The sequence below is a fragment of the Falco cherrug genome, chromosome 6 (assembly GCF_023634085.1).
Source record: "Falco cherrug isolate bFalChe1 chromosome 6, bFalChe1.pri, whole genome shotgun sequence".
NCBI classification, from domain to species: Eukaryota; Metazoa; Chordata; class Aves; order Falconiformes; family Falconidae; genus Falco; species Falco cherrug.
Window position 1 is genome coordinate 57,944,703 of NC_073702.1, and position 15,777 is coordinate 57,960,479.

Below are 15,777 nucleotides of genomic sequence, written 5' to 3' on the forward strand. Positions count from 1 at the left end.
CACCCGATACGAATCAGGGGTATGTCCATTTCATTAAACTACCAGGAGAGAAGCATCAGCATTCCAGGATGGATTAGTGCTTAGAGGCACTGGGCTGTAGCAGAGAGAGTAATATGTGTACACGCTATCTAAACCGAGATTTCATTTTGTTATATGCTTTCCAATAACTGTCTGAATTTTATTTATGATAACACAGTGACCAATCAGGACAAAATGATCAGTCAATAAGACACTATATTCCTATTTATCACTTCTTTAAGGGTTTCCATAGCATGAAAGACACTAGACATGCAAATAGCGTCAAGAATAGTTTGGTACCCCCCTTTACAGCAACGTACAACTACTTTGGATACTATCAGAAATCCAGCCATGGACTTCACTGAAGCAATGAAAGTTACCAATACGGAGTGACAATTCCCAGGCCAAGAAGTGACCCTGTCAGAATTGCAACTGGGTGACATTTCACTGTCCTTCGTAAAGCCAGTAAACAGAGGTGAAGATTATGTAACAGTGATCACTCAATATGGAAAGAGCACACAAGCTACTTATCAAACTAGGAGCTTAGGGAATTTAAAGGGTTTTTTTTTCTTCTAAATAGCAGATAATATAAAAATATAATGTGTAAGAGGAAAAAATAGACCAGGTACTATAGAAAGAGACAATTTTTAGAGCAGAAGACTATCAATTCAGAGGTTACCGTCATAATGCTGTCCAAGTCTCAGAGGAAACAAGGATAACCAGAGACCTACCTTCAATTGGCACTTGAATTTTCTGCAGCAGCCACAGTCTGATTTCTGATTGATTGTCTAACTGCGTTTCTTGACAGGTCTTGTCTATAGCTGGTACTAACGAAGAGTCCACAGACTCTTTCAGATTCTTTTCCTCTGCTGCTGCTGAGCTGAGTTCTAATGAAGGTGCTTTCCTTTCAACACAGCAGGAATCAAGCTCCATACTTTTAACTGTATGGACTTCCTTAGCTTGGGACTTTGAAAAGCTAAGTGTAAGGTCTATGCCAACTGCTTTATTGTTTTCACCTTTCTGGATTTCAGCCTTGTGTAAGTCTTCAGATGACTGAGACCCATTCCCATCTTTATTGAGGTAAAATTCAATAAGTTTATCTTTCTCTAGCTCTTTCTTAGTGTCCAATGCAGTCTCCACCTTACCTGTTGGGGAACTGACACATTTGTTTACTTCTGGAATAACATCTTGCTTTTCACACAGCTCTAAGTCTAAGTCAGCTTTAGGTTCAACACTGTCCTTTTTTTCCAAGGAATCAACTGTCAAGTGCTCCTGGGCTTCTGTAGTGGGTTTGGTTACCTGCTGCTTAGTTCTCCCCAACTCCCTGGGGTCAGCCAGCAAGCCTTCCATTACTGAGATTTTCCTGTCCAACCCTCTATCCATACGAGATGACATCTTTTCCACCTTAATGAAGTCATTCTCTCCTTCTCCCAAAAGGGATTTTTCTTTGGTTTTGATATCTGAAGCATTTTTTTCCCCAGAAGGCTCCTTGGCACATGGATCCACAGCAAACTTTTCCAAACATTCAGTGGCAGTGATGTTGTTGGAAAACTCCAGTGACTTTGATTTGATTGAGCCTGTACTCTCAGATGACTGAAGAACTTCAAAATCAGCAGACTTTTCCTTATCTGAAGGCTTTATCTGTTTGGCACCAAAAGCAATGGATGGATCCCCATTCTGCTGCCTCTTTTCCTTGCTAAGGGATTTGAATTTGCTGAAAGGATTGATATCTTTCTCAGATGATAGGTCTTCCCATTCTCCTGGCCTGTACAGAGGACAAAGATCCTTTGGTATGTCACTGTCAGGGAAAATGATGGATGTACATAGGATGTTAAAAGCAAAATGGAAACAGAAAAAAAAAAAACAGGAACAGAAAAACTAAATAATGTACCAACTTAACTTAGGCTCTGAAACTCAACAAAAAATTACTTTCTCCAAAATAAACATACACCAGTGGAAATAAGTGATTTTAAAGAAAATAGAGAAATATGTGGAAAGGATAATACTGAAATAAAATGAGTAAATCACTTGGTAGAATATGCCAGATGGGTGAAGAAATGGTACACATGTAATAACAACGTGCAAGTCATCAGAAGTTCAGTAACCGAAAAACCACAGAACATGTATTTAGCTGCTGGAATGTCATTCATACTATGTTAATATTGTTTATTTCCCACACCTGAAAATGAGTCAACTTCGACAACCATCCATGCTTCCCTAGTCATTACAAATGTATTTTTGAGAACACCACAAATTGGAGATAAGCCTTACCCTGTTTGAACATGTTTACTGCAAAACAGTAACAGGCAGAGTTGGGCTTTTTTCCTTTTCTTTTTCTCCATTACTTAAATCTACTGTTTGAATGCAGACATTCCCAGAGATTTCTTTTTAAAGCAGGACAATCATGAAACATTTCAAAATGCAAAATTCTTAAAAATTTAACAGCATAGAACTCCAGCTCTTCATTGCTGCTAAGAAGTCTGAGGTGAATGAGAATACAAGATTCTCATAGTTTAAAACTTACAAAGAAATTATTAAACACTCTAGTAATGAGCATAACAAATATCTGGAAAGTTTTTCTTGAAATGAGAAAACTGAGGGAAGTAGATGAATTTCACTGATCAAACAGGTGTTCACCTGTAAGAACAAAACTTTGCTTAGAACTAATACATAAGCAGTGCCTTGACTACACATAAACAAAAATAGCCCACCCCAGAAAGTCTATTGTGTATTATAAATGATAACTATTAATGCATTTCTAGTTTTGAAGTGGAAGCATTCCACAGCCTGGTATTTCTCCAAGTCCTGAAGATGGCAGTTAATGTGCTGTTATCTTCAAAAGTTTTAAATATTACTCTCTGAACATTCCTGGTAACACAACTAATCATCCAAACCTAGCTCTCTTCACTTCCACTGAAATAACCCTAGAGATGGGTCAGTGCAAGAGCCCAACCATGGCATGCCACCAACGCTTTTAATTACTGGTTTTTTTAATGATCCCCTTTGCACTTTGGTTCTCATATTCATGACCCATTTCTCTTTAGTGCCACCGAAGTGTTCTAAAAAGGAAGAACAGCATATGTGAATCATTCCTTTGCTGGCACTTTCCTCCTGCTTTTTTTTATTCTGCTGCATTAAGACTCTTCCCTTTCATTCACCTCCTCTCCTTTTCCACCACCCTTACTGAAAATCTGTAAACGTAAGTTCAGGGAAGAACACTCCTTACGATGGCAACGCATCTTTAATCTTCATGTGAGAGATGTCATTGTAGAGAGCTATTGAGACAACCTCCTCCATGGGGCAGATGAGCCCATATTCTTCACAGCCATTCTCAATTACCAGAGGATCAGACTTATGTGGGTCAAACATGATATTGTTTGGAGTTACTATCATGACTCCTCCAACTACACCCTAAAACAGGAGAAGGAAGAGTTAGCACATCACTTATCATTTGGTATTAGATTTTAGGCTACTATCCTAAAAAGAAAAAAACCTCTCCTCTGCCTCTTTATTCCCCATCACACAATGTTTGCTAACAAAACATCTTGGTTTCAAATTGCATTGTCAGACATTGTAAGGAGAGCAAAGGGAAAAATTCTATTCTAGATGAAGCCACCTTCATTTGATACATGAATTTATATGCAACCAGCACACAGGAAGGCAGTCTTACTCATGGAAACATCAAGGTTACCATGCTAAGCTACATCACAGGTCCCCTTGACTTGATCTGGTCTCCTAAAGATACATGCAAAAAGCTTCTATATATAGGGAACCAATTTGAAACAGCTTCTCCCCAATCTAGAAGCAGCTTCTACCACGATCCAAGCATGTTTTGCACAGCTTTAGATAACATCTCATTCTTCAAAACATGCTCTAGCAATGGATTCGATAAGAGGGTGCATCAGCCATTATTCAGCATCCAACCCCTGGCAACAGACTATTTTTCAACGTCTACAAAGGAGATTTCCAATGTCTCGCTCCTGCACCCTTTCTTCCAGACAAGCTACAGAATTCATGACACCAACTCAGAAGTTGTGTGTAAATCGTGACATCTGACAAATAGGAGCCACAGGATCAACAGGAGTGACCTGCACCGCAGATACTATTAATTATCCAAGGTCATCTGCAAGGCAAGCCAATGCAGGCTAACAAACAGGCAGGTAAAGTACCACAAGCTTGGTTTATGGTTTTTTTAGACCAGGGAAATGCTAAGCTGATAGTTTGGCACAGGCAAGTGAGTACATGTGTGCCTGCTCCTTTGTAAAGCGAAGTCCGTATGTATTTCCCATTTGCTTCTCTATGACTCACGTACACATGCCTGGTCTGCGTTTGGATGGCAGAATCAAAAACAAGTGCAGAGGCTTCTCCCACAGGTATATAACTAGTTAGCCAGAAAAGCAATACATCAGTAGGCTGTATGCCTACCCAGCCACTGCAGGAAGCAAGGCAACAAGGGATTTTAGCTACACTGGCAAAAAAGCTGCCCCAACTTTGATTGTTCTGACTGAAAATTACTTTTTCAGTCCCGCAGCCATAAAATCGGCAATCTGTATCCTCTGCACCTAGCAAGTATCACATAACGCGGCAGTATTGCCCTAATTTACATGCAAGACACCAAGTAGTCCTCTATTACTTTCTACAAAATAGCAGACTGAAAAATTGCAGCGTGCTTAAATAAAGTCTACATCCACTCGATGCAAAAAGAAGCCAAAATCTGTAGGTGTAAACATATCCATCTTACAAAAATCAGAACTAAGGGAAAAATGACTAAACTACAATGGTTAGCATATATCTCCAGTGTTACAAGTTCCAGAGGACTTGAAAACCCAAACATGCAGACATTAACTGAAACCAGAACCAACAAGAGTAGGTATATCAAAGCAGACTGTTCAAGACAACAGTGCCTTGCAACCTTGAGAAGAGGGTCAAAATACGGCCCAAGCTTTGTGCCTTCGCTTCTGAAACATCTGCTCTAAAGTTTAGGATTGCAGTCCCAGTGGGAACATGTACATTACAAGAACACTTGCATGAAAAAGAAAGAATAGGTTGTAACATGCAATATTTATCTTTTTATTAGGGTTTGCATGGCATTAATTAGCAAGTGCAGAAGCAACATGGACATATTTGGAAACACTGCTCTGGAAACAGTTAAAATTTAGCTTAAAGTCATAGATTAAATAGATAGGCATGTACTCATTTTATAAAGCTGTTGCTCAACTTGATGGAACTGGACAACTAACCCAGACATGTCATAGTTCTAAAGTGCAGTTTTGTCTGTGTATCTAACAACACACTCTTAAACAGGTAATTCTGGTAAGACATGGTAAGGGAATGAAGATGAAGAGAAGAGCTATTCTTTCATAAAACAATTATCATAACAGATTAAACAATTGAAAGAACAAAGAACAAAATGATACAGCATATTACCACATTACCAACAACAACAGTGATAAAGCCACCATTTACATTTTTTACAGATGTGGAGCGTTTGACCCCTCCAGCAGTCATCTTCCATTTATCCAAACAGATTTTGCTTTTAAAGAATCTCAAGCAATGCCCAAAAGCCAGTTTCACCTACCTTACCATCTGTGAAGTAACGGCAATTCATTTTTAAAAATTTGACAACCACAGGCTCATCCTCTTCTGAAGTAGAGGACAGCACTCTCTCAACTGGTTTGAAGGCCTTTCTTGCCAAATCAGCATCCTTAAAAAAAGAAGGAGTTCAGTAAAGAGCAACAGGACCAGAATCATATACTTCCAGATTCTGAGCAACTATAAGGTCAGGTTCAATCAACTACTCTCCTTTTGCTTAAGGAAGAAAAGTAGTAGTCATGTACATATGTACGTACACTTCCCACAGCATCTTGTATGAAAGAAAAACCTTGTAACATTACAAAAAACCCTCCATACAAATAACAGGCAAGAAATTAAAAAATACCAAGACAAATCAGCTCAACAAATTTCAATGAGGAGCTCTCATTAAGAGAGGGCCAGTCCTGCCACTTCATCTGCAGTAAAGATCTCTGCAGACAGGGCACTGGTGTGATTCCCCATGCAGGTGGCACAGAGCGTCAGACTAAAGTTAAACACAGTTGTTCACTCCAAGGTTCTCTCCACTTTACTTTTTATTGCTTATGGATTTGAAACGTATAATCACTTTAACATCAGCAAGTGGACAGCTAAACTCCCTAAAACTATATAAAACCATCATGGCCAGTCACCCTTCTAAGGAAAATGAAAGGTCAGCTATGCCAAGGCCTTTCATAAAGATTAAATCCTGCAGTCTTGTCTATATAAGACAAGTCTATATGTGGGTACCACCGTAATATGCTTAACTACAAAGAAACTGACTGCTCAGACTAAACTAACAGCCTCTGTGCTTAGGGATCCCAATGCAGGATCAAGGCTCTGGATTGCAGAACAGCATAAAAATCTCCAGGGTGAAACAATAAATACATTTTTCACACTTAGCTTTCTATTTGCTAAAAACTAAACACTAAACACTGGACCATTTTCAATTGCTTTCATAGACTCTAAGCCCAACAGAATTTGTACTGGTTTTCTATGCTCTGACGGAATCCCCTTAATATGGAATATTTTAAAGAGATGGTAAATTTTGTAGTATAGCAAATTAATGTTACTCAGTACACTGCACACAAGGTCTGAACAGTAGCCTCAAAAATCTGCTATTTACACAGCCTTGAATCTCAGGTTCAGAATCAGAAATTATTTCAAGGTGAGTGAACTAATGTTTGGCTTACAGGGAGTTTATCATATTCGGCATCTGATGATGATGGAGAAATGGGAGCACCAGGACTGAAAGACGACAGTCTCGCAGCACTCGTTTCTGGCACAAAGAGAATCTAAATACAAAACACATATGTCAACACAGTAAGATGCAAACTTTAAAAAAGTTATTCACTAGAAATGCTACCTTCTGCTGAAAGACAACCCAGTACTGATCACACATGATTGCAATGCACTCAACTCCTTGTTCTAGCATCCTTCCTCATGATGATGGGGCACACGTGGGTCTAATTAGTTACAGGATCTAGCTCTACATTCTGTTTTGCAGCACAGGCAGGAAAATAAAATATTTTCCACAGACTGAGAACCTCCTTTTTTCCCCCCAAATTTACAATCCCAGGTTGTCTTGCAACTATCACAACTACAAAACAACTAAAATTACTAATAGTCATTAAGAGCAAATTCTGGTCCAAAGAGAAGGCCATTACTGAAGATGGGGGATTTTTAGTGCTAGAAGTTTATAACACTTCACTAAACATTGTCTGTTTCCAAAAACATATTTGCATCTCCAGATTTAAGAAAAATATTCTTTATATGAGCCAGCATTTTAGCATCATGTACTACATAAAAAAGAAAAAAATAATAAACCACCTTACACTAATACAAGTGTATATAAAAATATAACGCTTTGTTTGAATTTTCACATTCCCTCACAGTGATCATCCCAGAGTTTTAGTACAGCAGTACTAAATTTACAGTACAGCTTTGGACCTCCACCCCAAATAAAAAGTAATTTGTTGCAAGTGTCAAAGAAAGATACTTCTAAAGTTAAAAAAAATGCTCACAGTTTATTTTTAAACTAAAAATGTTCCAAGAATTAAAAAAAGATTTCCTTATCCCAGCTTTTGTCCGCTGGGTATTCTTAGGCAAGTCATGCCATCTGTTTGTGCCTCAGCTTCCCTATCTGCAAAACAGGACACTTTTAATTCTTCACATCTGTGAAGCAGAAGTAGAGATCTGCTCTTCGTGAACCAGGTTTTAGTCTTTGCATTTGCATTTCCATTACTTGACTCTCCCCAAAACAGTTTATTTCCATTTATTTTTCATCTTACAGGAAACTGACTCATCCCCAATATAATGGCAAAGAGCCATTTCAATTACTGTATCTAACTCTCTAACTCTTTAATGCATTATATACAGCATTTATCTGTATAAAAAGAATTCAACTCTCTTACAACAGCTACATTACCTTCTTGAGCTTCCAAGACATCTTTAAGCTTCAGTGACAGCAAATAAGCAACAAAAGCCAGATATGGCAATTACAAATCTCCCCCCACCCAACTCTAGGTAACCGTCTAGTGAGTTCCCCTTTGAGGGATTTAAATTACTGTTCATTATCCTTGTATCCAAGTACCTAAAAGATATGTGAAAGTAGTAAAAAGCTTTTAAATACATAGCAAATAATCAGGTTTCAGCTATAAAAAACCCCCATAAAATATTTACCTGGCCTGGCACAATTGTCTGCGTGAAAAGCTTATTGAGCTCCACAAGCTTGTTTGGGGTGATGTTAAACTTTAATGCTATGCTGTTTATGGTGTCCTGATTTCCAGCCTAAAGAAAGAACTGAAACTTAAGATACCATAGTAAACACATTCAGCATACCAGGTGAACTAAAACCATCTAACAGACCGTTTGCAGAGAAGAGATTTAATTATTTCAACACGCCCCCCCTACTTAACAGCTTACATGATAAGCCAGTATTAATCAAAAGAAAAAAATATTGTCTCATACTACATATTAGATAAAGTGGAGAGGTGTTACAGATGTCCCTCTCCTTGTCTCATAAAACTCTGAAGCAGCACCACCCCATTTATAACTGGTCTGGCAAGTGGGGAAAGGGCACACACTGGAAAGCTCTTTACACCTCCAGCAGTTACAGCTCGTCAGGCATTTGTGCTGTTCCCAGCTGGGATGCTTGCCTCTCACAGCCGCTCTGTATGATGGAGAGTGGATCCCCTGTTCAGGGACCTGTCTCCGTGTGAGCCAGCCTTTCAGGGCAAAGCTAGTCCTCTGAGCTGTCGTGGCAGTGCACTGCTGCCCGGCTCTGGCTTAGAGAATCTCACATCATCTCAGGACCAAGCACAGGCCAACTAGCTGATGACCTAAGCAACATGTGGAATTTAAGTAATTTTCAGAACAATGAAACTGATTGCTCTAATACAGAGCCATGCTGCAGAAGTAAAAAAACCAGGACTGGCAGTTGCAAAAAACAGTTGCAGAGGACCTGGGCTGAACAGTCGTTCAGGACATGAGCCAAGCTCTGCTCCAAATATCATTGTGTGGGGAATCTCCATTGCGATAGGTATAAACTTACAGCCAGTATTCACTCACTGCTTTTAATTTTGTGCCGCTGGCTCCCTCCCAACCTCAACCATTCCACCTTCAAAAAGCAGACAAGAACAAACCACACACTGATACTTACAGTATATTCTATGGTACCATGGGGTTTCTGAGAAACCATTTTTTTCTCTTTCTTTTCATTGGTTTTGTTTTGATTGTCATCTAAAGAGAAAGAAAAAAATGATTCAAGTAATTGACTTCCAAGATATTTGCCTATCGACATGTCTTGAAAGAGATCTATAAGATGTGCAACTCACAGCTGTGAACAGGAACACCACCACTAATGAAAAATATCTATTAGGCCTTAAAATTGCATTGTAAGGCAAGCAAAACTTCAAGTACAGCAAGTTTAGTAATCATTCAGGAACCCTGCAAGAGAAATGTATACATGGTACCATACCAATACAGAATTACTCCTATGTTTTCCTCTGTGATTCCTACACAATTCAGCTGTTGGATGCAAGTACTTTGCATCATGAGCTGCTATCGAGGCTGAGGTAGAAACCAGCAGATGAATGTATGCACCGATACCGCATTGGTACAACCACAACAAATACTGGTTAATCACCACTTCATCGCCAGTATGTCATATTTAAATACTATTTTAAACTCTGAAGGTAGAAGTATGCCAAGAGTCCTGCAAAACATGCATGCATACAGTATGCAGTCAAGCATCAGAAAGCACAAAGCTCGTTCAGAAGACATTTTCCATCAGCTGCAGTATGCAGAACTCACTGCACTTGCAGAAACCCTTGCAGGACCCGAAAGGCACACGTGTGAGCAGGGTAGCACTTTCCAATTCTTACCACAGCAGAGGGGGAGCAAAGCCCAGGATCGGGGGGGATGCCAGCTGCCCAGCGTCAGCCCCACAGGGCTCACCCTCCACACCCAGAGCCCATACCCATGTACCTGGTGGGGGCAAGGGCAGCACGCAGCCCCAGCTCCAGTGGTGGGGCCGGGGCGCAGCGAGGCCATGCATGGCTGCCCTGCTCGTCCAGCCCGCTTGCCCCCAGCCCCTCAGAAAGGTCCTGCTGCCTCTGGCAGAGTGCTGCAGCCTGGCCCAAACAGGGAGGGTCGAGAAGGCAAGGTAGGGCTGGGCCCGGCGAAACCAGCAGCCAGGGCCAGGAGTGGGGAGGCACTGCCCTCCTGGGGGACCGTTCCTGCGGTCCAAGGGGGCAGCTCCTGAAGGAGATCAGGAAGGAAAGCACAGGGAATGGCAGCCTAGGGCTTCTGGCACGCATTCAGGCTTTGCTGCAACCTTTGCTATTTCCAGAGAGCAAGAGGCACATAGTAAAAACAAGGGCAAGGACTCACCTGCCCCACTGTAATGTACACAAGCAGAAAGGAGGGGCCAAGAGGTGTGTTGCACCTGACCCTGCCGCTGGCCCGTTTCCACAGCAAGATTAATGCTGGGGGCTGCCTCAGCATCTTCCAGAGGCTACAGAGTCAGAGACCATCTCCTTCAGCCAACAGAGACTCACGAGAGCCCTGAACATACATCCAGGCGTTACTGCAGGCGCATCCCACCCATTACTTGTCAGGGATGCACTCATGAGAAGCACCATGGTTAGTGATACTACAGACAGCAAAGATGTTTTTCCCACAATATAGTAACAGCTGGGAAGCATGCAGGGACTAAACACACACAATTTAAGTACATGTGGATAGTACATATGGCATGGAGGACAGAGGTAGGAAGAGGAAGATCAGGACAATGCTGGCTTTCCCATCATGGCATTCTGAAACAGAGCATCACCCAATGATCTCAGACACCTCATCTCTGAGACTGGAGACCCACAGAAAAACATTTTAAATTAGCATTCTTGCTGCTTTTTTCTGACCGCTTGTATTTCCACCATTGCCACACCATCTTCCTGTGATCAAAGTCAAAGCAGCCTATGGTGAAGGATGGAAAAACAGGTAATGACAACAGTAGCAGGGCACAGTATTAAACCATCAGAAACACAACAGCAATATGACAGGCAAAGATGTGGCAAATTCTGGACATTTCTTTAATCCATTATTTACATACAACTGCCAATATGGACACAATCCTGCCTGAAGAAACTCCCCCAACTAACAATGGGTGAGTTCACACTATTTTGTGCTACTCAAGAGATACCACTTCGATCCCTTCAGGATAACTAAACTATGTATCACACCCATGCAGGCAAACTACCTAAGTTGCCTGTGAACTGTCACTGGAGAGACGCAAGAAGGGTTTATAGGTAGACTTATAATCATAGACTCATTTAGGTCAGAAAAGACCTTCGAGATCATCAAGTCATTTGTTAACCTAACACTGCCAAGGCCACCACTAAACCACGTCCCTAAGCACCACATCTATGCATTTTTTTAAACATTTCCAGATATGGTGACTCCAGCACCTCCATGGGCACCCTGTTCCAGTGCTTGACCACCCTTTCAGTGAAGAAGTTTTTCCTAATATCTGATCTAAGCCTCCCCTGGTGTAACTTGAGGCTGTTTCCTCTTGTCCTGTTGCTTGTTACCTGGGAGATGAAACCTACTTCCACCTGCCTACAGCCTCCTTTCAGGTAACTGTAGAGAGCAATAAGGTCCCACCTGAGTCGCCTCCTCTCCAGGCTAAATCACCCCAGTTCCCTCAGCTGCTCCTCATAACACTTGTGCTCCAGACCCTTCACCAGCTTCACTGTCTTTCTCTGGAGATGCTCCAGCACCCCTACATCCCTCTTGCAGTGAGGGGCCCAAGACTGAACACAGTACCCAAAATGTGGCCTCACCAGTGCCAAGTACAGAGGGATCATCACTGCCCTAGTCCTGCTGGCCACACTGTTTTGGATACAAGCCAGGATGCTGTTGGCCTTCTTGGCCACCTGAGCACACTACTGGCTTATGTTCAGCTCTGTCAACCAGCACCCCAGGTCCTTTTCCACCAGGCAGCTTTCCAGCCACCCTTCCCCAAGCCTGTAGCGCTGCGTGGGGTTGTTGTGACCCAAGTGCAGGGCCTGGCACTTCTCCTTGTTGAACCTCACACAATTGGCCTCAGCCCATCGGTCCAGCCTGTCCAGATCCCTCTGCAGAGCCTTCCAGCCATCAGGCAGATCAACACTCCACCCCAACTTGGTGTCATCTGCAAACTTACTGAGGATGCACTCAATTCCCTCATACAGATCATTGATAAAGATGTTAAACAGAACTGGCCCCAGTGCTGAGCCCTGGGGAACACCACTTGTGAATGATTGCCACTTCATCTAGTAAATCATTTGGTCTAGCTGGAAAACGTAGACAAATTTTCAGATATGTTAACTCTTGCTTAGCTCTGAAACAGCACATGAGGTTGGAAACAGTTAAGAACAATTATTCCATACTGACTAGATGTGCATCAGTAGATCCTGGTGTAGTGTGGGGGAATAAAAATAAAGTTGCACAGAGAAACGCGGAGTTAGATTTTGTACTTGCTGAATGTGAGAAAGTGTAAGTCTATGCATGGATGGGAGGAATAACATTATGTAATAAAAGCAGCTTCCTTGCATAACTTACGATATTTGGTAGTAGCTAAACATTTTTGTTCCAAAGCTTAGTGTTTGTAAGTGGGATGGTGACTGGGAGATGACCATGGCAGCAACCACTATGCTACTGTGGCACAAGACAACTACAAAGTACTCTAGCAATACAGACAACTTTCTTCTTTATGGCTTCCTACCTGGGAAGGGGTGTTCCTCTCAAACCTCCCCCCCCCCTTCCCCCAAATACACTGTATTTTTCAGGTTCTCCTACTTGCATTGACTACAAAGCTTTGACATTAAAAAATACTATTGAGTGAAAAGTTGTAACTTGAAATACTGTGTTGCAAGGAGGCATATAATATGCTCTAGTTCTTGGCTGCCAGGACTGTGGATCTGTTTAGTAGGGTCTTCAACACAACCATGGTGCAATACAGAAGAGTGAGGTAGATACTCACACATAGTTGAAAACACAAAACTGTACGGACAAGTAAAAGAGAAAAAGTTCAAAGGACAAGCTGAGTTTCAATTAAACATAATATAGTCCTCCTTTTGCCAAGAACAGTTAATAAACCCTAAATAAGCCAAACAATTAGACAGCTTGCTTTTCTTTCACATCTATGTGCGATAATGTATGTTGCATAGCATTAGCTACAGGCTAGAAGAAGCAGTCTGTGAACCTACTGTCTTCTGAAACCAAAACTGTTACTTTGTGTTAGGATACTTTTTGCTACACTACCACCACTCCCCTTTATTTAATTTTTTTTAAATCCCACCAACAAGGGGTTCTGGACACCATCTTTACACTGAGCATAATTACTTGGCAGGCTTTGGCAATTACAAACCACATCATATCACTTTAAATAGTGGAAAATCTTAACTAGTCTATGATTTTGTGTCTTTATATGCACAATTAAAACCATAAATTAAAAAAAAAAAATCAGACCTTCAGAGTCAAAAATTCCAATGAATCCAATAAATTTTTTCAAGTACTGCTAAGCCCACTTACTGTACACGTATCGAGGCCAAGGTCACAAATTATGCTCTACATGGATAGCTACAGCACAGGGGGTGGAAAACCTGGCAAAGCAAGCAAAACACCACAATATACCATTTCTCCAGGTCCCTCATCCTCTCTAATTTCACCTTCAGGAAATCAAACATTTTCTGACATGATCTGAAGGCAGCTAGCTCTAGTAGTAGTCCCAAAGGCATCCAGAGCACACGCAGGTATGACAGAGTCCTCAGTAACCACATTTATTTCAGACAGAACTAGCCTTGGAGAGATGCAGTTTTTCCATCTTTAAAAATAAATGCCACTGGCTACTTTTTGATCTTGGACATTTGCTTAGCGGTGAAATGACTCATGGCTCTGTCTCCCATGTTTTCCTCCACTGCATGTACACTGAAGATGGGATCGTACAACTATGAAAACTGACTAGGTGTTAATGCAAATTTGATCACACTATATTTTTAGGAAAAAGACAGAGTGGGTGGACTAAACTTCTCTGTGATTTGAGGAAACATGTAAAATAAGAATTAGGTAAAAATAGGAAAATTAATGAACAATGAGAAGAAGAATGCCAAGTGAGAACAGGCAAGAAAATACAGGCCTATTAAAAATAGATAGGTCTAGAATGGAAATTTTTCTGCCCTTATTGATATATTTATACCTAATTCAGCTTCCTAGCAGACTGTTCATATTGAATTTTGCAATGCTATGGGAAACCTCACAGAAAACCAGTTACCTAGTAATGATTTTGAAAGCAATTATTGAAGGAGTATGTCAAAGATGTCAATCAGTTTATCACCCAAAAGACCTTTACACATGATAGGAGAATTACACCTCTGCAACTCAGTAAATAGCTGTATAAATATAGAATAGGTCAAGAAGCATCAACAGAATCCTGGGCTGCTCACACTGACGTATGACATGCCACTGCAAGACAGTATCAATCCCCACCAATGTTACAGACTAACCTGTTGCCAGCCGAAATCAGTGTGAGGTTTTGCAGTGCAGACAGTGACAGCTGAGCCTGCCTGACAGTTTCCGAGCCATCAGTTAGGCTGATGTCTGTTAACATTAGCAGGAATGTTGAAATAAAAGAAGGGGCCAAAGGACTGACCAATTCCAACAGCAGTTAAACAAACTTAGTAGCCTGAGAGAACAGAGGTAATGGCATACTTGGGCCAAAAGTCCATTTTACTCATTAACCTTTGCCTTACCAAAGACTTAGGTGGCATGTAAATAAAGAAATCTTTCCCCTGACTAGCCCCCTTGGCTTCTAGAAATCATGAATTTCCCAGGGTAGAGAAGCAACATCCACTAAACTGCCCAGTTTCTTCAAGATCTCCACACCGGTCCTATGCCAATGAAGCCCACAGTACCATGATGTGCAAATAAAGTTCTGATTCCTTTCTTGCACTTTAGGATGCTCAGTGAAATTAATCAAGTAATTAATATTATTTTAAGGGTGAGCAAATAAATAGTCTTTATTCACCTTCTGCATACCGTTCAAGATGTCACAGATTACCAGCATCTTCCCTTAGTTAGTTCACTTTTTCAGGTTGACTAATACTAGCATACTCTACACTTTTTTTCTATTTCTCTGATCTCACAGGTTATCTTTCTTATTAGTTTTTCTTCTCCTAAGATACCTTTTTTGAGATGGAGGAAGAAAAACCAAATGCAGATTTTAAGATATGAAAACCCAGTAATTTGTGCAATGACATAATGACAGTTTCCTTAAAACTGTAAGATACTAGCCATATTTTTCCACATTGCTGCATACATCACCGCTTTTTTAAGGCAATCCAGTCCTAGGTCTTTATGACAGATTTGTTAGAAGAAATAAAACTATATTACTACAGTCTAGCCAAGCCCCAGGACCAAGGAGTGAAAACCTGAAGGTAGCTTACAAGAATCTGAAACACAATAAATTCAGGGGAGAATTATCACTTGGAGTAACCTAATCAGAGTACTGATAAGAAATTAAACAAACAAGGCTTCCTGAGGTAGTTCCCTTATCAGTAAATGAGACACGATACCAACTATCTTGGCAGAGACAGAGTACAGCAAGTATCACTTATGTCATTCTAGAGAGACAGAGAGACCTCAAGAATATGA

At 40.9% G+C, this 15,777-nt stretch overlaps 1 protein-coding gene across 11 annotated transcripts in view; it reads right to left on the reverse strand.

Moving 5' to 3' along the window:
- The window catches only part of NCOA7 (nuclear receptor coactivator 7), a 100,507-nt gene that overhangs the window by 19,401 nt on the left and 65,329 nt on the right, over positions 1-15,777 (reverse strand). For 9 of the 11 annotated variants that reach the window (XM_055713380.1, XM_055713379.1, XM_055713381.1 and 6 more), the window contains 6 exons: positions 9,248-9,327; positions 8,269-8,376; positions 6,780-6,881; positions 5,597-5,722; positions 3,245-3,429; positions 750-1,816 (listed from right to left, as the gene is read on the reverse strand). In XM_055713380.1, coding sequence (XP_055569355.1) covers positions 750-1,816; positions 3,245-3,429; positions 5,597-5,722; positions 6,780-6,881; positions 8,269-8,376; positions 9,248-9,327 — 1,668 coding nt within the window. The remainder of the gene's footprint in view (positions 1-749; positions 1,817-3,244; positions 3,430-5,596; positions 5,723-6,779; positions 6,882-8,268; positions 8,377-9,247; positions 9,328-15,777) is intronic. The other 2 variants (XM_055713377.1, XM_055713386.1) reach the window with 2 other exon arrangements.